Raw genomic sequence first — 22,649 nt, 5'->3', positions numbered from 1 at the left:
AAACTCTGGAAGCTTCAGCATTCTCCCAGGGGCTGCCACCCACCTGCAGGGGAGACTTGCCCCACTGCCCACGGTGCCTGTCCCAACACACGGGAGCACCCGATTTCCGTCCACCAGTCTCACTTTCCCTCCTGTCCACCCCCAAACCCTCACCAAAGTCAGCAGGGTGAGATGAACAAAGAAGAAAGTCTTCAGGAAGACGGGGCCAACCACAGAACACCCAAGGGCTTGCGGAAGTCCAGTTGCCAGCTATGCACGGGGTGGGCAGGTGGAACCCTGAGGCCAGGGAACACAGGAAGATAAAAACATCTTCACCATTTTCCCCCTGGGACGCATTTCACTCCGTGAAAGGAACCAACTAAAACAACGTTTAATTTTTATATTAAAAAATAAGTCATTGATATATAAAAACTGGCCCCAAATCTTCTTTTACTTGTTACACAGGAAAGTCATTTTCCTCGTCTGAGTCGTTCACGGGTCTCTGTGGTCTGTTTGGGAGACGGGGTCCGCCTGGTCCACCTCCTGGGCGCTGCGGAGATGCCTGCCTATGGCGGCAGGACGTCCGTCCAGCCGGGGTCAGCGTGGCATGGTAGGCGGGCCCCACGGCTGCACCTTCGGTGACAGGAGCACTGGCAGGTGGCCCCGGCGGAGGACTTTATGTGGAATAGACATTCGGGGTCGGCCTTTCGCAGAAGTCAGTCCTCACCACCCGAACCCCAGGAGGCGAGAGGGGAGCGCGGACGCCCCTCACTTCCACAAGGGATGGAGCCCCTTCCCCAGCGCCCCCCGACAGGCATCCTTCAGCCGGAAGGAGGCCCTTTCCCCCGCCCCGCGGCCCTTCGGCGGGGCCTGGGCGCTGTCTCCGGGACCCTCGGCCGACTCGGGCCCCTTCCGGGGGGCGCGGACGCTGCCGGCCCGCCGCAGGGCGCCGCTGTCCTTGGGGGCGGCGTCCTCGGGGCCACCCTTCACCTTCAGCTGCCGCTGCAACACAGTCCGGGTGAGGCCCGGGGATCTGGCCACAGGGGGGGAGTCGGTCCTCTGACACCGAGACGAGGAGGCGACCGTGTTGCGGGCGAAGCTGGGGACCGGGGCCGGGCCGCGGGGCGCGCTGGGGGCCGGCGGGGCGCGGGGCGGCTCCTCGGGGCCGTCGGGGCCCTGGGCGCCGGAGCGGCAGATCTTGTTCTCCTCGGGCTTCTGCCGCGGGACATTGCGCAGGGGCTTGGCGCTGGGCTTCCTGAAGGAGCTCCTGGGCGGCGCTGGGGGCTCCCTCCCGGGCCGGGCCGCTGTCGATGGCCTCCCGGGCGATGCGTTCGGGGGCCCCAGCACCGAGCTGCGGCGCGACACCGGCGCCGGCGGGTTAGCGCCGCCGGGGGCCTCGCAAGGGGGACGCTTGCCCGCGGGGGGCGCGCGGCCGGCGCGCGAGATGGGCACGACCTTGCGCATGCTCTCGCTCTCCCAGCCAGTCAGCGCCCGCACCGGCCCTGCCGCCCCCGCGCCCCGCCGGGCAGGCCCCGCCCTGGACGCCCCCGCCGACGCCTGTTTGAGGGGGCCCCTCTTCGGGGCCATCACTTCCCTCCCTCTGGCCGTCCTGTCCGTGGGCAGGCCTCCCTCGCAGCCCGGCTCGCTCTTCCCCGAGACGGAGCCGCCGGAGGCGGAGGCGGCAATGGGAGCCTCCGCAGGCGGGTTGCGGGCGGGGTTTGAGGAGACCTGGCTGCCGCCCGTCTCCCCGGCCCTGGAGGACACGGAGCCCTCTCCGTCGCCCCCCTCCCCCGGATCCGCCCCTTCGGGTCTGGAGTCGGTTCCCTCCGAGCAGTCCAGGGTCAGCGAGCAGTCGGTGGTGTCCGAGACGTAGAACAGAGGCCCAGGATCTTGGTTCTCGGGGTCGCTGCTGCCCTCAGATACCGGAGCCGCGCTGATGGGCTCATCCGGGGCAGCGCTGCCATCCCCCGGGGCCAGGATGGGACCCCCCTGGGCACCTCTGCCCACGGGCGTCGGGCTGCCGTTGCTGGCGCCCAGGGACTGCGGGCTCTCATCCCCCACGGACGCCAGCTCCATTGGGCTGAAGTCATTCACGGTCAGCGGGGCCAGCTCCTCCGGGCCCTTGGCAGCCTGGAGATCGAACTGGGCCAGACCTGTCACCAGCTCATGCTCCCTAATCCCTAGAGCCAACAGCGAGAGTGGAGGGGACCGCACAGGACCCAGGCCCACGGGCTCGCTGTTCCTCTTTCGGAGGATGCTGACCCCATTGCCCCGAACTCGGGGTAAGGCGGAGGCGGGTTCCTCAGGCCCGGGGGCCAGGAGCTGGCTCGGCCAAGCGGAGGTGGGGTGGGGGGCTTCCTCCTGGCCCTCCGAGGCCGGAGGTCTGTCTGCTGGGCTGGAGCCCTGGTCCCTCTGTTCTCCAGGCTCCATCCGGGCTCTGCTGGCCGGGGCCTGCCGGGGGCAGCTCCGGGGCAAGCTGTGGAACTTGAGCTCCTCGGGGCTGCCAGTGGAGCTCTCCAGGAAGGTCAGCAGCTCCCGGTCAGCTGTGATGCCCAGGGAGAGGCGGGAGCGGCGGGTGTTGGGGGGCCGGTAGGAGAGGCTGATGGGCCTGGAGTGCAGGAAAGGGGGCAGGTCCTCCACGCCCCTCTTAGTCAACAGCTCCACGTCATTTTCACTGCTGCTCCGGCCGAATCCAAGCTCCCCAGCCGTCCAGGAATGCCGTTTCTGCTCCAGCTCCTTCAGCCGCTGCAGCCGCCTCAGCTCCTGCACCTCGCGGTCGTGGTTGTCCTGAAGGAGGGACGGAGAGAAGCCAGAAGATGCATGAGACACATGGGACCCAACTGCAATTCCAGAGACAGCTACCCTAAGACCCCACTGAGAGACACAGGCTGGAGGAGAGACCTGGGTCATTTGTTTCACTGAGGGAGACGGCCTGTGTTTGCATGCGAATGTGTGTTTGCACGTGCATGGGTGCCGGGAGGGCTGGAGGCCTCGGTTCTCTGCAAGCAACGTGGGCGTGACCGGGCGTGCACACTAGGCCTGGCCCCAACCATCTGCCTAAGGTTGTCATCAGATCCCTGGGCCCAACTTCCAGTCAAGGCATTGTGCCCTCAGTGCGGGCTGTGATTCCACACATGCCCAAGACCTCAACTCGGAGGAAACCCAACTTGGTTTCTAAGCAGGGCAAGACAGAAAGGACTTCCAGGAAAGTGCTATTTAGGCAAGAGCAGAGAGAAAAATACTATGGGTGTTAAAAGAATCTGTGTTGCATGGAAACATCTACACACACACACTCATGTGCACACATTCTACTTAACAATGATTTGGATGCATAAATGTAGACTCAAGACATTAAGAGATGCCTTTCAATCTGTGTTCTCTGAATGCTCCCTGGTAAAGAAACACCAGAAATGCCACCGAGGCTCTGTCCCTTATGCCCCACCCACTTCCCACAATCGGAGAGGAGGATTTGCTTTACAAATCTTTCTACCTTTCTCCCTGCTCCAAGGAGCCAGCCCTCCCGCAACAAACCGAACCGGAACAAATGCACACACCAAAGCACGCTTTACTGTCCTTAAATATACTCGTGTCACGTAAACGTGCAGATGTCGCACCCAAATCTGTTATCGTTAGCGCTTTTTACTTGAAAATCAATTTCCTCAAACAGTGGACTTTCCCTTCCAAGTTTCTGAGAGGCTCTGGCTCTGACCGGAAATTCTGGGCCCCTCCTGCAGCTCTGGCCTCGGGCTCCCCAGGGTCCCGGGTCTTCTCCTTTCAAGGCTGCCTGTGGGAGGGCATGGGGCCAGCTCCTGGCTCTCAGGACAGCTGGGCTGAGAGCATCATACAGGTGGCCTCATGGGCCTGGAGAATTCTGACTGGGAGTGAGGGCCTCAGAAAGAGCCAAATTGGCCGCTACCGCCCACCAGCGCCTCTGCCTGCTGACCTCACTGCTTGGATACGGGAGAGGAAACGTGGCCACAGGCTCAGCCTCCTCTTCGCTGGACAGAGAAAGGCAGCTTGAGAACTCCAGTTACTCACTTAGGGCTGGGGAGACGCTTGAGCAACCCCTCAGAGAAATTCAGCTAAGGACAAATCTGCACTTAAAATATAGGGAAAGAGGTGACCCACGAGTACTTTGTTCCTTATCAGCACCTGAAATGATGGGATGTTATTTTGCTTTTAATCGACAGATGAAAGTTTTGTTTGCAAAGCCAAGCACCCCAAAAAGTTTTCTGGCTTCTGCATGAACTCAGAGATTATTGGACCCGGAGGCTGAAGGGCAAGAAAGCAGCAGTCATGTTCAGACCGCAGCAGACTCCCTCACTATCCGGGCACTTTGAAGCCCACTCTGGCCGAGGACAGCCTGGTTCCCCAGATGCCAACCCCTGGCAATGGCTATGGAGCTTAAAACAGGGGAGTGAGGGCCTTCCCATCATCCCCCTGAGACAAAGGTCCCCCTGGAAAAGGAAAATGTCTCCTGGGAAGGGGGAAGGGTCTTCAAAGAGGCCTCTTAATATCGTGACTGCCATCCTAAAAAAACCTAACAAAATGCTTTTAGGGCATCAGAGCGAGCGTAGGAATGAGCAGCTAAGTAGCAAAGGCAGCCAAACACTAGACTCTTGCCAACAGGGAAAGGCTCGGGGCTGAGAGGGCAGAGCCTTTCCCCGGAATCCCGAGTGACAGCTGGGCAACACCGCCGGGGCCAGACCTTCCTAATGCCGCGGAGCTGCTGAAGCACCTTTCCGCCACAGGCAGAGGGCTGGCTGGGAAGAGGAAAAAGAAAAATCCTGACAACTCAGAAAACACAGAGCCGTACCTTCACTGCTTTGTTGAATTTGACACAGAAGTCTCTGAATATCTGAAGGCACTCGTCCAGTTTCACGGTGTCTTTGTCTTCACAGAAAAAGTCGATGAGGGTGTGGGCCTCATCCTGGAGCTCTTGCTTCCAGCGCTCCAGCTCTGCCAGCTTTTTCAGGGCAAACTGCGGGGAAGGGGACAAACAGCACACGCTGAGGTAAGCGCTCTGCCTGCTGCCTGGGGTTCAGTTTCAGGTCTCACTGCACGTCCCTCAGAGCTGACAGGAGAGTAATTCACCCCAAACAACACCTTGGGGAAGCGACGGGAACCCCTGTGCAAGGCCTGAGAGCCACAGGAGACTGAAGAGCTTTAAGCTGGAGGATGCCACCAACCAAATGTTCCCCTGTAACATCACTCGACACATGGCACAGGAGTGCAGTTGGTGTTGTTAAGGAAAACCCTGCATCTGTCTGTATCTGTTCTTCCTTCTCTCATGACTGAGGCTTATACCGGGCCAAGGGTCTACTTCAGGGTCCCGGAAGTCACTTATATTGACCAGTTGTCTTATTCAGAGGTCTGCCCCATTGAGAGGGATTTAAACTTACCCCCAAATGAGCTCTATCAGGGTCAGTGTCACCCCCGCAGGGACAAATGCCCAGCCAGGGCTTCTTATCTGAGTCAGCTCTGTCTATGGCCCACGCTTGCACCCCTCACCCCCAAGCCATTCAGTAGATTTGGGGTGGACCTGCCATTACTTTATTAAAACTCCCCAGGAGGTTCTGATGGGTACCCATGGCTTGGAACTACTGCCCTATACAAATCAATCCTCTTGGCCTCTTTGTTTTTCCCTAATTCTTCTAGGACAACGTCTCAAGGCCCATACAGACTCAAGTACTGCAGCAACACAGTGGGGCCAAAGGAAGCCCGCTCTCCTCCACTGAGCCCCAGCCCCTTCAGGATGGGGATCCCCAGGGCCAAAGGCACAAGCAAATGTCCCCGACGGCAGCTCAGTGACATTTCCTGTTGAGCTGAGGTGAGGAAGCAGCAGGTAGAGGAGATGTATCCCCGGGGAGACAGCATTTGGGGTCACAGTGAAGCCTGACGGTGCTTTCTTTTTCACTGGATAACAAGGCTTATATGAAGAAGGAATGCATGGGGTATATTCCTTTATGAAATCACACTTCTATTTGAGAAAATTCTTCTTGGGTGGAGGGCTGGGCGTGGGAAATAGTGAAGTTGCGGGCTGCCCACCTGGCGGATGGGCTCACTGCTGGAACACTAAAGAGAATCTCAGGAGAAATTCCGAGAAGACGCGTCCCCTCACACCTACCCACACACTAACCCCCTTCAAAGCCCTTTTCTTCCACCAAACACATTCGAGAGGTAGCAGGAAACCAAAACTATTTAGGAAACCAAATACCAGAGAAAGTAACCATCTGAGTCAGTAACCCGAGGCAGTGTGTGCGTTCACGCTGTATTTTTCTTCGAGGAGAGAAGGGTATTAATGGAAGGATAAATCTTTGCCTGTCATTCTCACACAGGGGGAAAGGTGGATTCCAGCCAAGAACAGCTCAACTGCAGAAAAACAAGACTTTGACAAGAATCTTCATGGGCGCTTACTCCACCTGGGATATCTCATCGCAGATCTTGTGGGGACAGGGAGAGTGCCTGAGCGCTTGCAGTCCCCTTAGGACTTGGGAAAGTGAAACATTCTGAATAGGGCCTGAAAAGCCACCACGCTCAGAGTTGTTTGCCAAGAGCTGGTTGCTGAACCCTTTCCTCATGGTTAAGGCCACAGATGAAGAAGCCCAAAGTGACACTGGCAAAACATGAATGACAGATTGGCAGTTGTGGCAGCAAACTCAACTTTCCAGCTCGAACTTGTCTGCTGTGGACCAAAGTTCCACACCAGTGCACTTGGTACCTCTCACCCAAAGGGTCAAAACACTGAAACATATCTGCAAAACTGTGTTCCTGTCATTTTTCTGCTCAAAAATGGTTCACCACGGCTTAGAGAGCAAAGTTTTCAGACTGGCATTCAGAGCCCTTCGTGGCCGGACCATAACCTAACTTAAAAAATTGTATTTCCCCCATTTAAAAAGGAAGTGAACTTAAAAAAGAAAAATAAATAGCTGTGTGGAACAGTTTACTTAGAGAGATAAAGATGACTACCAGGAAGACGAGTTCAGAGTGAAAACAAGATTGCTTCTGAAGAGCAGTCCGGGGGTATGGCTTTGCATCATAAGCCTTTCTGTGCTACTATTTATCATAAGAGATTAACATTTAATATAAGAACTGAGAAATGAGACCTCCAGAATCCTCCTCCTGATGTGTGACAGGCCTTCTCCTTGAATTTCTGGATTTGTTCCATTTGTCTTTACTGCTGAGTGTTTTCCTAGCTACTGTTAGATGATTCTGTGGTGGTGTTTGCTTTGTTGTCTCACTTTGAGAAGAAAATCTGTGCACTTTTAAGGGAAAATTAGAGTTTAGTGACTTATGAAAGAAAATACAGAACATGTGTTTAATAATAAAAACAAACTCCCAGCAGAGCCAAACAAAATCAAATGTTCGCTGACGGGAGCTGCAGCTCACAGCATTTGATGTGACTTCATTACAAGGAAACGAGGGGAGGCTGAGGTTGGTCCAACCCTCAAAAGCACTGGTCCCTTTCCACCGCCCAGGGCGGCCCTGCCTCATGTATTCCAGCTCATGAGCCTCGAAGCCCTGACACTGAAGGCAGCACACCATTTCACTGAAGACTGAAAGCATGAAAAGGTGCCACCTTTTTTTAAAAAAAATAAGGAAGATAAAAGAAGTATGTCAGACTGTGATTAGTGAGTCACAGTGAGCTGTCACAGACATGTTCTCTCTGCTGGGTTTTGTTGATGTTATTCCGAACAGCTCCTGCCACACCCTGTGGGGCTGGTGCATTTGGGGTGGTGAGAGGCACCGGCTCTGGTGTGTTCTCCTGCCCTCCCTGTAAAACATGCCAAAACGGAGCTTGTTTCTGCCACAAAAACAACTGAAGGAACAACAGCCCAAGTGCTCAGGTTGTCTTTAACGATCTCCGTGGAACTTCCTACTGGTGTCCAAAAGTTCAAGTGGGAGACAGGAACTCCTGAACCGTGCTTTAGAAGCAAAACCTGAGTTGCCAGGCAGAAGCTGCCAAGTGTAAGCATAAGGGATCCCAGTTCACTCCCGGGCGATGCCATCATGCAGACAGAGCAGAGATAAACAGAGACCCTGTCCCTAACCAAAGCCTCAGGGTTAGACCATATTCAATATCCCCTGCCAAAAAACCAGCCCAGCAAAGGCTGGGCACTGAAATACAAACTTCCTTTTACCGACTTGGGGGAAAAAATATGAATGGGAACCTGCTGCTTCCACAAACAGCCCTGCAAACGTAACCAGCCTTGAGGGGCTGCTGAAGATGAGATCAGAGGGACTGACTCGAATCACACACACACCTGAAGGAAATCTTCCATCTGCTGACAGAGCTCGCCATCCCGCTGGACGTTCTCCTTTAGAGATCTTGTCCTGACAAAGAGCGAGTGCAGCTCTGCCTCTGTGTTATCCAGAGATAATCTGAAAGAAGAAAGGGGAGAGTGGGTACCTGGTACAGGAGGCCAGGTGTCACGCAGGTACATCAGACAAGACCCTGGAAACAGAAGGGGAGAGCTACCGCAATTACGTTTACCGACCTCTGTATCTAGAGTTTCCTCCTATGTTTCCTTAAGAGGCGATTCCTTCCTAAAGACACACACTGGTTCAAAGAGCAGGCTGTAATTTTATTCTTGCTGGTGAGATGACCAAAAGCATGGGACTTGTGAAGCTTTTCATGAACTAGGTCTGAACATCTTTATGCCATCAGCCTTAGAATTCAGCAGGACTCAGATACTTATACTTTCCTCTGGCCATGAAACGCAAATACAAAAGCTCTAACCCGTGAAAAGCAAGGCAGCGCATGCTGATAAACGGGATACTAAGGGTGATACGGAGACACTACACAGACTGCATGTTGCTCGCCACAGGCAACCAGAGTCAGCACCCTGTGTCTTAGAGAGAACTGACACACAGCTAACAGTTCTGGAGAGAAATGGTGGAATTGATGGCAAGGCTTTTGTTACATATGTCACACCCAGATTAATAGAGCATGAATGATGTTTATGTCGCCTGGTAAAGCGAATAGATGAAACCTCAATCCAGGTGGAATTCAATTAGCAAATTCATAAATCAAGATGCTTTCATGCTTCCATGATCAATTCTAACTTTTTTTTTTATGCAATAGTTTTCCACCTTCAGGGGCTTCCCTGGTGGCGCAGTGGTTAAGAATCCACCTGCCAACTCAGGGGACACGGGTTCGAGCCCTGGGTCTGGGAAGATCCCACGTGCTGCAGAGCATCTAAGCCCATGCACCACAACTGCTGAGCCTGGGTTCTAGAGCCCGTGAGCCAAAACTACAGGGCCCACGTGCCACAACTACTGAAGCCCGTGTGCCTAGAGCCCGTGCTCCGCAACAAGAGAAGCCACCGCAATGAGAAGCCCACGCACCGCAACCAAGAGTAGCCCCTGCTCGCCGCAACTAGAGAAAGCCCGCACACAGCAACGAAGACCCAACGCAGCCAAAAATAAAAATAAATAAATAAAATAAATAAATTTATTAAAAAAAAATAGTTTTCCACCATCACTGGTCACCAGCACCCACCTATGACCTGTTTGTACTTCACTTTCCATTTCAAATAAATAACCTTAGTAAATAAGTTTTTTCTAAGACAATATCTAGCTAACTTTCCCCATCTAACTCTGACCAGAAATGGAATGGTTATTACTCTATGTATCTCTTAGAAACATTTCCATACTAGGAAGTGGAAAAAATATTCCCACACAAATTTCTGTTAGTAATTCAGAAACCAAAACAGTTTACATCTTTGAAAATGCTCATTCTTTGGGGAGAATACTCTGGTGATCTGTAAATATGAACTATGAACTGTTTACACCTTTGGACGGATAATCTCACTTTGGGAAAGACATGTCATCTGTGGTTAGATGTTTGCAGTCAGTAACACCGAGATGTGGGCCAGTGGCGGGGTGGGGCTTAGAAAGCTCTGGTTCATGTGTTTATGCATACGGTTCACAGCTGTCCCAACTGGATAGAGTCCCTCAGATAACAAGCAGATGACATGCACTGGGTTGATACGTGAGGTGAGGTGCTGGAGCCAGCCATGGGACGCAGCTGTGGCTGTGGGTATCCCTCCCCAGCTCCACAGTCAGCAGTGCCACATTGGGAGCTTGAGATCAGCCATGGCAGCAGTATTTACGCCATGGAAATCAGCAGTTGCTACAAATCAGGACTTTTCTCCCTAAAAAGCTGGTCGTCGAACATTTACCACTGATGCGTGGATATGTATTGTAAATTTAAAAGCACAGGACTCAAAATAGCATGTATACACAGATTACAGCTATGTTAAAATACACATCTATATTAGGATCAGAAGTAAACAGTGATGTAAATACAGCTTTATGTTTGGTAGATACTTTCTCTGCAAAGTTGAGTGACTAATTTAAAACAAAATCCTTTCACAGCCCTTGGTATGGTTCCAACTTCTTTTAATGCAATAGAAAATAAACGTACCATGTTAGATTCTAAAGGAATCAGTGATGTATGACCCTGGAAGCTTGCCTGATATATACCAACTCCCAACGTAACAGGCTGTGTTCTTTGAGCCCTATCTTTTGGGTGTGGAGGTATTTGAAGTTCTTAATCCATATATATATATATAGATAGATATATTTTTACACTGATGAGATTCATTAGAATAGACTGCAATAGGAGTTTTTTAGATTAAAAATAAAGATTAATTTTTCAAAACCCCCAAATTCCAAAGGTGCACACATACCTCTGTAACCAAATGAAAGGAAGGTCTGAAAGTTCAACAAGATAAAACTTTTAAAATTTCAAACCTGAATCCAGAAGTTGTAAAATATTCATCAGTTTTCATAAGAAGGTAGTTAAAGAAAAACAACAAAAAACCTTGTTCTCACAATTCTCTTCCTTGCTTACCTAGCAGCCTCCTGAACATGATGCAATTTTTCAGAAAAGTTTAGAAGCACGGCATCTTTCTTCTGGGCTTCCTGGAACAAAACCAGAATTTTCTCTCACTATATAGGGATAAAACTGGAATTTTATCCACTATATGGAGAAAACTTTTTCAGGGCTTAAAGGAACCATAAAATCACTGTTCCCATTTTTAGGCTTGATACATTCAAAGCAATTCACTGAGTCATGAACTCTTAGTCTGATATTCTTAGTAAGACTGACCAGAACTCTCCTACTCTCAAGAAACATTTAACCTCCCAGAGCAACTGATCCTGACATGAAACACGACTCATGTGCATGAAGACTCAGTGGAAGGAGGCGGCGGCTTAGCAGGGCTCATTGTTCCTAAGAGAATCCAATACATCCTGCTGAAATACCACCCATACCTATGAGTATGCCTCTACTTGACCGAGCTACTTGCAGCTGTTAGACCAGTTTGCAAACTGAGTTTAATCAGAAGGTGCACAGGCCATGGGGGTGTTTGGATCCTTCATCTGTTCAGAGGGTACAAAGAAGGCAGGTATGAAGGGGGCAGTTACCAACTCAGGAAACTTCCCCACGTGGGCAGGGGCCAAGCTACACAGAGCACCTGGATATGGGGATCTAAAAGGGCAGCCGGGAGATGCTGCAAGCCACATGGGATGAGGAACACATTTTCTGGTTTCAATGCCCTGAAAATTGGCAAAAATTAGTGCCAAGTTCAATGTGCCCTCTGTCTTCTGAAGAATACAGTCATAATAGTGTGTATTGTTTATGGAGAGCTTACCATATTTGGAACACTGAGCTAATAAGCGCGTTCTGGAATTATCTCCCTCCGCCCTCTCAATTACCTAGTTTTGAGGTATCACTACCCCCCATCATTAGATGAAGAAATTGAGGAACTTAAGGCTTAAGTAACTTGTCTGAGGAAGTACAGCTAATAAAGGACAAGTCAAAATCTCCCCGTTCTATTCTGAAGCTCATACGTGAAACAAGGCTGCAACACAGCTTTCCTCCCAGGTGAAGCTGTATCTATGTGATCGCTGTCAAAACAACAAGGAGATTCAATGGGAAAAACAAACCAGCACAATTCGCTCTTTGAGATAATTTAACAACAAAGAGAGAACTGTCCTTGGCTGATCTCTGGCTTTGTAACTAGTTACTGGGGTGTCACACAGACCCAGTCAAAAATGCAAGTGATGGACAGGGTTCAGACCCCAAACGCTGTGTGAACGGCAAGGCCCTGTAACCCCCAGTTCACAAGGAAAATATGCAAGAGATCTCCTCATTGCTCTGACTCTTCCACTCTTTACACACAACGCGTCAAAAATCTAGTCAGGTCAACTCGGAAATGTTTCAACACCCAGGCCCCTGCTCTCCATCCCTGTGGCCATTACTCTGATTCTCAACTCTCGCCAAACAAGGAGCGCCAACTTCCACCAAGAGGTACCCCTATTTCTATTCTCTCTCCACTCTAACCCACCCTCCACGGTGCCTCATTTCCCTAGCAACAAAAACATACCTGGTCAGGCCGTGGTGCTGTGTATAAACTTCTGTTGGCTCCCCATGGCTAAAGCGTGGAGTCCAGATTCCCCAGCCACCACTCCGCCTCACCCCCGACCCCTCCACTTCCCTCCAGGCCTGTAACCCCAGGTGCAGCCCAACTCAGGAATCTGCAAATAGAACCTTCTTGGCACCTACGGTGCCCTTTCCTGACTCTGTTTGATGCCACCTTACACCTCTGAAAAACTTCACTGCCTTGGGGGCGGGGGTGGGTAACGTACATTCTCTCTCTGTATCAATCACTTCCACATACCTGTGCAACAAAGTGCAGGAGATTCATCCCAGGTTTATTTGCTTTTGTGTCTGCCAATTTGAGCAAAGAAGATAGTTTAAATCCTACTGCATTGCCAGCATACCCTCCCTAAAGAAGACAAATCAAAAGAAAAAATATACATACACCTTTAGACAGACAAATAAAGTTGGAAATACAACATTAAAATTTTGTTTTGAGCTTCACTTACTGCATTCATGATATTCCCTGCTTGCAGCACCAAGTGTAATATCGAATGTAGTTCCTCACATGACATCAGCTCTGTCAGAAAGAACACACCACGGTATCTTAGAGAAGGCTTCAGCTTACACACACACGAGACAGCTACCACATCCAAGTTCAAGTGTGTCTGAAGCAAGCTCTGACCTTAAACTGTATAAAAGACTGAAACAAACAAAGTAGCACACTGCATGGTATCTAATGTGCCACTGGCTACTGGTGATGCACATGCTAGTGTTCAACTGGGAATCGAATATGTATGACCCTTAAGTATCACACATACTTTGATAATGAACATTTTCAAGGAGTGGAGAATACAAAAGCCTTAGGAAAAGCAGCACACTGTGTTACAGGAATAATCTCCTCTCAGCAGTTATTTCTTTATGGTTTCCTTTATATCCTTTGAGACTATATTTATGGACTATGACAACGAATAGTGCACAGCATTTTGCTCAGCTGATGAGCTATGAGGAGATAAAAAGTAAACAGGCTGGGATTTCAGGTAAATAACTTGCAAAGCTCCAACCCTTAGCGGCAAGTACCCAGAGAACCTTTCCATTTTATTTAAAACTCTACATTTCATTTGGATTGGCTTAAAGGTTTAACAAGGAACTTATCATTGTCATATATTGGTAAACTAGTTCGTTAAACATGAAGTCTTTTGTACAGACACCTATGCAAATAAACAATATTAAAAATTGCTAATGTATTTGAAAAGCTGAAAAGAAAATTTAATTATTAAAATTACTGTATACATAGGTAATAAAATGTCACCTATGATATTGTTAAGTTAATATTCTCCATTAAGTCTGGTATTACTTTCAAAAATTTACACTTGGGTCACTGCCTATACTGTGTTATCTAAGAAGGCCAGGTTTTGAAGAGTAACCAGATAAGAAACGTTTCCACCGTGGCCACAAATTTGCATCACTCAACATGAAAACATATTTTCCCATCTCTACTTGAACAGGAGAGACAATTCTTTCAAAATTGCTGCTTTAGGCTTGACACAGGAAGAAATTTTAAAAGGCCTCTATATTGAAAGAAGAAAATTCTTCTTAATTCTTAGTCTCCTCTCTAAAATGAAGAAAATATGATGAGCTGAAGAGAAAAACTTAATACAAGTCAGAGCAACTAAACAAGAAAACCAAATTGGAATAAACATTCTACCACAATAACTAGGAATCCAGAAAGTGACCAGGAGGAAATCAGGCTGGAGATCCCAGCTGATGAATGCTGGAAACTGTGAGGGCCAGGGAGCACCAGAGACTTTGCCTTGGAGCCGGCATTCTCAGTGCCGTACATGCCAGAAAGCAAGCTCCCAACCCTATGGAATGAGACACTAGAGCAACCTGAGGAGGCTATCCAAGGGGCGAGCAAAAATTAGCAAGTTGCTCTCTCTCAAATGTAATGAGCCCACCAGGTGTTAGAGTCTGGAGGGGACGCGGGTGGGAGAAGACACCACTGGAGCAGAAACATCAGGAAAGCTGGTAGAAGAGGAACAGGAGATGCCTGGGGAGGAGTCAGGAGGGAAGGAGGGATGCTTCCGGAAAAGCAGGGTCCCAGCCGCCAACAGAGGCCAGAGCGCTGGAGGAGACAGGCAGCTGGTCCCGGGCCCAGGCTGTGAGCACGCGCCACCATGTACACACACACCAGACACACATAATTACACACACACCACACACTACACACACCACATACACACACCACATACACACACCACACACACCACATACACACAACTACACACACACCACATACTACACACACCACACACAACTACACATACATCACATACTACACACATACCAGACACACGCAACTACACACACACCACATACTACACACACACCACATATTACACACAACTACACATGTGCCACATACTACACACACCTACACACACACCACATAATACACACGCAACTACACACACACCACATACACACACACTGCATACCACACAACTACACCCACACCACATACTATACACACAACTACACACACACCACATACTACACACACACCAGACACACACCACTACACACACACCACATACTACACACAGACACACCACATACACACAACTACACACACACCACATACACAACTACACACACACCACATACTACAACACAGACACAAAACATGAACCATATATACACTATGCACACACCACACGCACTAAATGCACACGATACACACACACCATACACACACTAAGCACACACCATACACACACCACACACATACACAGAAAGCTAATCTAGGAGAGGAACAAAAGCAAGCTGCAACCAACAAGGTTTACTCCTAAGCTTGAGATGAAAGAAACCTTCTTTTACAGGAGGATAATATGCTAATTAATTGATTGATTGGTCAATTAATTAAATTAATTAACCGGGGAGGCAGAAAAGTAAATGGAAATAAACTTTAAATACCATCCCTGGTAACATCTCATTTCCCTTTTTAGAGCATATCAGAAATGGAACTTTCCGTATCTAATTTTTCAATTGAACAGTTTTTTAAAAATAAACGGCTACCAAAATTAATCAAATCAAATTACACGAAGCATCATGTATTTACTCACCTTTTGTAGCGGTTCTTAGAATGGTTATATCTGTGTATAGAGAAGAACAAGAAGGCAAAAATTCTTTCTTTAGCACCATGGCTTCAATCCGCAGTGAATAGCTGAAAAACAAAAAGTACAGCTACAGTGTAGAATTTGACCTTGTTGATTTTAAAACCTTACTCTGCAAAGAACAGTGATGGGTGATCCTTACTTTGGCACCTGAATTAAGCAGTGCAGAAAGGAGTCTGCTAGGGACAGCTTGGCCACGTCTCCACTAAATGCCTTTAGTTTCTTTATCTAAAAGACAGATGGAAAAGGGGGTCAAGAAAAAAAGGACAAATGATTAAAATGGAACATCATTTTAAATTTCATCTTAGAATTCCTTTAGGAAATTAAGGATATCAGTGCTAAATTCAAATTAATAAAAATGTCAGCCTAAGAAAAGACAGAAAAGGGAATCATCACAGCTACTACTTTGTTGTTTAAAAGAAAAAAACCCAAACAAGCAAATTAGGGAGAGGAGAGCTGTGCCACTTATGTGGGCGTAAACAATCCCACACGAACCAGAAAGCTGGAGTCACCGGCATCCTCAGAGAGGTTACTAAAGGGAAAGGATCGGTTCCAAGGATGCAAACGTTCTGTAAGTTATAATCTGGAAGGGAGACCACTGTTTGGAAGAAGAAAGAAGAGACTGGATAGTCACGATAGCAGAGCCTTTGAGTCATAAAGGAAAAAATCTTATTATTTTGAGTATTTTGCATATAAGATACTTAGACTGGGGGAGGGTGTCTAACACAGATCTTCTTTCTGAGGACAAGTCCTCCTTCACATCTAGTAGCTTTATAGGAAGGGACCACTGGATGTTGAGCTGAGTACACACTGGCTCTCCAGCAGGAAGATAAAGAGGAAAACGGCTTAAACAATTGAAAGATCAGTGTCAAGATTTCCCCCTGTGAAAAAAAATCAGGTAACATAAAGAGTGTGTACAGTGGATCCCACTTCTGTAAATTAAGAAAAGAAGTGTCTACTATGCCCCGACCCTCCACGCACACACTACAAACACAGGAACAAGACAAACCAGACGTCTACGCTAGGTGATAGAATCACCACAGTCATTACCATTTTCATCTGCTGCTCATTTTTATTTCCTAAAATGTCCACAATGAGCATGTACTACTCCTGTAAAAAGTTATACTAAAAGTTATTAAACACACAAATATCCCTTCAACTGTAGTAAAGAAAAAAAAAAAAAAAGAGTTCCAACATAGGAATATAGCCAAACAGCTAGCAAGTAGGGATGCAGGCAAAGAGAAAGTTCTCAAACTGCATCAGAGAGCAAGGCATGCCTTCCCCACAGAGAAAATAGGACCAACCCAAAAAACACATCTCTGTCTACTGTAATGGAGAGTCTTCCAACAACACTTTATGGTCAGGAGCACCTTAAGACTGCTAGAGTTTGTAGTAACCTATAAAAGAAAAGAATCCGGAAAAAAAAAATATATATATATATACATACTATACTTCAATTAAAAAAAAAAGACTTCTAGAGTAAAGCTGATAGCCTGTCTTTGAAGCTAACTGTTCCCAGTAAGCACTTACCACTTTGTTATGTTTTATAAAGCTTTCTCTCTTCCACCCCCTGGATTATGTTAGGTGCCCATAAAAATAACCTAATTTTTAAACCTCTTGAAAAATAGGAAATAACAGTTCAAAAGCACAGAGGAGGGGTATTTGCAAAGATCCACAAACTGAAATATCTGCATCAAAATGTAACAGTGCACAATTACTGAGCCTGCGCGTCTGGAGCCTGTGCTCCGCAACGGGAGAGGCCGCGATGGTGAGAGGCCCATGCCCCGCGATGAAGAGTGGCCCCCATTTGCCACAACTAGAGAAAGCCCGCGCACAGAAACAAAGACCCAACACAGCCAAAAATAAAAAATAAATAAATTAAAAAAAAAAATGTAACAGTGCAGATGCACACCCCAGACACCCTGGTATTAAGTCTGGGCCTTAAGACTACATTTTTCCCCACAATGGGCAGAAAATAGCCATTTATAGAATTGCATTATTTCCCCTACCTTTAGTGCCCCAAATTGAATTTTCCATTTTCAGCCTTACTAAATTTAAGGGCAGATGATGGAACTTCTGCATTAGCTAAACCCAAACTAGTGCCTAGTTTCTGAACTGAGAAAGCCACAGGATGAATTCTGGTCCCTCCTGAACTACAGTCTAATGATTCACCACATATGGGCAGAGGCAGAGCGGGGCTGTGCCTTTATATAAGACCACATATGTAGCATGGGCAAAACTTCTGAGAATCACAGCACGGTTTCCTGTCTGAAGCACAAGAACAGGTCATGCTAAGTACACTTGGTAGATATTTCTATTAAACATGTGCTGAACTGTAAATGAACAATGATTAATCACCTTCACTTACATAATGAGTGAAAAATGTTTATGGAGTTCAAGAGAATGGTGATACTAAAGATAGTATTTGATTTAAATGCCATGTATACAGTTCTTAATTCCATTTCAAAATGAGATTTATGTTCATTAAGAGGGATTACTGTGCCTTCACAGAGAGGAAGGTAAAAAAGAGGGTGGACAGACCCTATAATTATTCTGCATTCTCATCATCATCAAAAAGCATTTAGCAAATGTTGTTAGGCATCATTTTCTTGGCTGAGCCAAGGGACTCTCGTTATGACCCAGCTGTGCCTGGTTTCTGCTCTAACAGCAAACAGCGTGCTCCTTAAGACTCACGCATTCCAAAGGGCAGGCCTCCTTCATCCCCTCTAATTCCACTCACATGGCCTTGAAACAGCAGGGTTTCCCACCAGCAGACCCACCCAAGAGAAGACACTGGGGCTTCCTCCTCCCAGGAACAGAGAGTAAACAAACAAGGTAAGAATGAGGTGATAAAAATATCAAGGGAGGCGACTCAACTTGCTGCCATAGACAGCAGTTCCACCTCCAGCCCTGCATCCCTGATGCTGACTGTGGCAGTAGGGTACCAGCGCCAACAGAGGGAAGGGCTCCTTCTCAAGCCGCCTCTCAGGGCCCAGACAGGGAGCATGCTTTTATTTCTGAGTCTACCTTTCTCCCTCAGCAAGTTTTAATCATGAGTTTGAGGCAAGACAAAAAACGTGCCAGATAAAAGTTTTGTGGTGAAGGGCAGAGAACATCTGAAAACAAATTAACCTGGGGTTAGCCTGGCAGCTGGGCCGTTTCCGTTCATCAGTTCAGTGTGCTGATAAGTTGACAGTATTATGAGTGACACTCACACCAGTACTTCGTGAGAGCGGAGGTGACGCAAGGCCAGCCTGAAGTGAGGCGGGGTTTGGGGAACCTTTGCCCTTCCTTCCTCAGAGGGAGGTGGTGGAGTGCGGCCCAAGGAACTACTCTGGGGTCAGACAAACCAGGTCAAACCCACCGCCCTCCATAGCCCATTAGTCATGTGGCACTAGGCAAGGTCTATCTAACCTGTGTGGGCCCCAGTTTCTCATCTGTTAAATGAGGAATAGCTTACAATGTCACTGTGAGGATTAAATGAAACAGACACACACACACACACACATCATGGGTGTGATTTATTGACCTTCTGTGTGCCCGGCACTGGGCTGAGCACTCGATCGCCTCTGGCCCCGTCCGGGGCCTGGAACGTGGGGCACTCAATCAACGTGTCGCCCATCCTTGTGCTAAGAATGAGCACAGGACGTGACCCCACAAACATAGCAACGCACGGTAACGCACAGCGATGCGTTTATTAGCATTTTTCTGCCACACTCCTAACCCTCTCTCAATTGGCCTTGCCTCCTCCTTGGCCTCTTCGCCATCCTCTGCCCTCGACCCAGGACTGCAGGGTAGGTCCTGCGTCCGCGTGGGGCCGGGCCGCCCAGCACTGCCAGTCTGTCCCTGCAGTGGCAGGGGTCAGGAGGTGGCTCCCTCCGCCGGTCTGGGGAGGGGGCGGGTGCCGAGCAGCCCTGAGGACTGTCAGGGTGCACCTGCTGAAGGAAGCTCCCAGAGGAGCCCGAGGGTGTGCTGAGCTGGTAACGTAAACAAGCAGGAGTGTGACGAGCTTGTCAGATACTCAGACCCTGGTCACTCCGGTGACCCTGCAGGGGGAGGGGGATGGCCTGGTCCAGCGGCTGGGAAGGCATTGCAGGACCCCGGGCGTCTCGTCTCCGGGCTCAGCTAATTGTCTGGGGGTGAGAGAGTGCCTCGGAGTCTCAGGGCAGCGCCGGGGTGGCTTTTAGTCATCACGCCCTTAACAGCCTCTTTCCTCTGAATTATATCCCACAGACAACCCAAGAAACAGGGTTCTTTAAAACATGAGAGGTTCGACAGCTAAGTTGCTTCTTTGAAAGATCCCTTAGTCTTCCACAGGCTTTGCATTTTTTAATTTTTTTAATTTAATTTTTTAATCGCCTCTGATTGTTAAATTAGGAAGGAAGGTATTAAGGAAACCGCATTGAACCTCCTGCCTCTTCATGGCATGAAGCTGGCAGCCTCCCTCATGCCTAACTCCCATTTAGTTGGAAATTTAGAGCTCCGTTAGGACTGGGTACCAGAGCAGTCCTAAGGAGGAAGCATGAAAAATGCCCAAGCGGGGAGATTTCCAGAGCAACTAAATCTTTTTGAAAACTCAATTCATTAAACACTATCCATCCTAATAAAAGATCTTGAGTACACCTAAAACTAACACAATACTGTAAATCAACTACACTTCAATTTAAAAAATACATTTTGGAATGCCCATTCTTTACATAAAAGATTAAGGAGTGTTCAGTATATAGGATCCAGGGTAAATTTTGATCTAATGTACCTTTCCCTCAACTCTTTAAGACCCTTTACTAACATTAACAAATGCCATTAATTAATCTTGGCTTTGGTAAATTATAATTGATTTGCAAACAGAAAACCCGAGGTGGAGAGAGCAGCTCAGAATACGTAAATATCCAGTTACGCCCGAAGACCCTCAGTTTGGCATTGTGAGTTTATCACTGATGGAAAAGAAAAAGCACAAATACATTTCTCTTGTTGTTATTAATGGCACTAAAGTCAAGTTCCATAAATTATGTCTAGGAAGTGGAGAGAGATCGGGGAGGGAGAAGCCAGCAATATGTGTAAAAGGATAACTTACACTTTTTACTTTATAAGGCTCTGTATTATTTAAGTGTTTACAAGCAAATGTATTCGTGTAACTTATTACTGAAATTTTTAAAGGGTCACTTCTTCAGAAATAGACAATATCACAATTTTGGAAGGTTTTACAAAACTGTTTTTCTCTTTTTTATCCTATCAAGCTCCTAATCATTCATAAATTTAGTTAATTCGGTCCAAAAAAAAATCAATACTTTATTTATATTGTGGTACTATATTGCTATGATAGCAATCCCCACCTTTTAATCAATTATATAGACAACATTTATTAACAATTTACCTATCTCTCCAGTTTTTAGAGCATCTTTATTCAAAAGTGGTTGTTTTTCTTCTTTTTTTTTAAAAAAGTATATGTATTATGAAACAACCCCAGGTACACCCTAGGCAAAGATCATCCTTAGATGACAGAAAAGGGAACTAACATTTATTGAGCTCCCATGTGCCAAGTACCACGTTAGATGCATAACTAGGGCTTAATCATCAACAATCCAGTGAGGTAAGCATCATTATCCTCATTTTACAGGTGAGGAAACTAAAGTTCACAGGACTTATGAAAACTTGCCCAACTTTCTCACTTAAGGGAACAGCGCCAATTTAAACCTAGGTTCTCCAACTCGATAACCCATGCTCTTTCTACTGGGTAAGTTTTAATTGTTAGGCGAGACAACTCTGGCTCTGGGTAGGACAGTGCCCTTCCCATGTGAGTTCTGACATTCCTAAAAATATTAAGCTTTTATTCTCACTCCTAACATCTAAAACTCACGCCCCAAATTCCTTACCTCCTCTGACTCTGGCAAAAGCTTAAGAAATTCGCGTAATGTCTCCGATCCATAATGCTCACTCTTTCCTTGATGAATATCTTCCACAATGGACAGAGGAGACCTTGAAAAGACAAAGATCAGATTCCCTTTCACATTGGCTGGAGTGCCAAAGAAACACAAGCCAGGGGAAATGAAAGCAAACCACCTCCACCCTCCCTTCCATTCCGCCTCCTTCCCAGTCTGATGGGTGGTTTTGTGTCAGCGATCATAAGAGCCCCACTGCCAGGGAAAGCAGGGATCCTGATACACCAGAGGCCCCTTTCCCCAGAAAACCATCCTCGGGCATCCCAGAGAGGGCGAAGGTAGCAACAACCACTGGGAGTCTTCTCTGGGAGAAGAAAAGCGGTTCTGTGGGCCTCCTGGAGCCAGAGCCCTCTCCTTTCCACTTGAGGACACGTGAATTTAACACTGTTTGACTCACCCATCCATCCTCCACTCATGGAGCAACACCTCAGGTGAATTTATAAATTCCCTGACATGTCAGGCGTGGACAGATGACCCAAGGCAATTCTCCCTGAACTCCAAGCTACCTGATTATGTTTTTATGGAGGAAAACAGCGGAAAGCGACACACACCTGGGGACTCCTCAAGCCATGTGTCTAAAAACAATTTGAAAGTATGAGGGATGGCTTTCCCTCATTAGAATCTGCGTTTCGGCTCACACCCACAGACTCTGATGCTGACAGCAGGGATGTGACTAAAGTTTCAAATGTGTGCAAAATCTTACTTCTTAAACTGCTTTAGAAATATCCCAATGTTCATGCTCCGTTTTGCATCCAAGATAGTAATCTGGAAAAAAACAAAGACACGTAAGATTATTAAAGTATGAATAAGAAGAGTTGGAGGAAAGAAGAGAATTAAAACCTATCAAAATACAACACCAATTTTAATGTATAAGAGAGTAATTCCCAATATGTAAATCTGGTGATTAATTGATGCACCTAATATAGTTTTATGAATATCAAAATACTATTATCTCCCCAAATTTACTTTCTGCAATATATATTTCCTTAATGGTAATAATTACATATATCTTTTTGGGTTTTTTTTGGCTGCGCCATGCGGCTTGCAGGTTCTTAGTTCCCTGACCAGGGATCGAATCTGGGCCCACATCAGTGAAAACGCTGAGTCTTAACCACTGGCCCGCAGGGAATTCCCATATAGATCTATTTTAATATTGTATAACTTAAA

At 47.6% G+C, this 22,649-nt stretch overlaps 1 protein-coding gene across 2 annotated transcripts in view; it reads right to left on the bottom strand.

Moving 5' to 3' along the window:
* Positions 1–356: 356 nt before the first annotated feature.
* FHDC1 (FH2 domain containing 1) overlaps positions 357–22,649 on the bottom strand; it is a 38,460-nt gene continuing 16,167 nt past the window's right edge. For both annotated transcript variants that reach the window (XM_057547455.1, XM_057547454.1), the window contains exons 3-12: positions 22,186–22,247; positions 21,417–21,519; positions 15,686–15,771; positions 15,493–15,593; positions 12,877–12,947; positions 12,669–12,776; positions 10,838–10,908; positions 8,244–8,361; positions 4,796–4,960; positions 357–2,766 (exon numbers count right to left, since the gene is read on the bottom strand). In XM_057547455.1, coding sequence (XP_057403438.1) covers positions 748–2,766; positions 4,796–4,960; positions 8,244–8,361; positions 10,838–10,908; positions 12,669–12,776; positions 12,877–12,947; positions 15,493–15,593; positions 15,686–15,771; positions 21,417–21,519; positions 22,186–22,247 — 2,904 coding nt within the window. In that variant the 3' untranslated portion in view covers positions 357–747. The remainder of the gene's footprint in view (positions 2,767–4,795; positions 4,961–8,243; positions 8,362–10,837; positions 10,909–12,668; positions 12,777–12,876; positions 12,948–15,492; positions 15,594–15,685; positions 15,772–21,416; positions 21,520–22,185; positions 22,248–22,649) is intronic.

Source organism: Balaenoptera acutorostrata, chromosome 5, assembly GCF_949987535.1.
Source record: "Balaenoptera acutorostrata chromosome 5, mBalAcu1.1, whole genome shotgun sequence".
Taxonomy (NCBI): Eukaryota; Metazoa; Chordata; class Mammalia; order Artiodactyla; family Balaenopteridae; genus Balaenoptera; species Balaenoptera acutorostrata.
The sequence above is the reverse complement of the archived record's forward strand: the minus strand, read 5'-3'. Positions and strand labels throughout refer to the sequence as shown.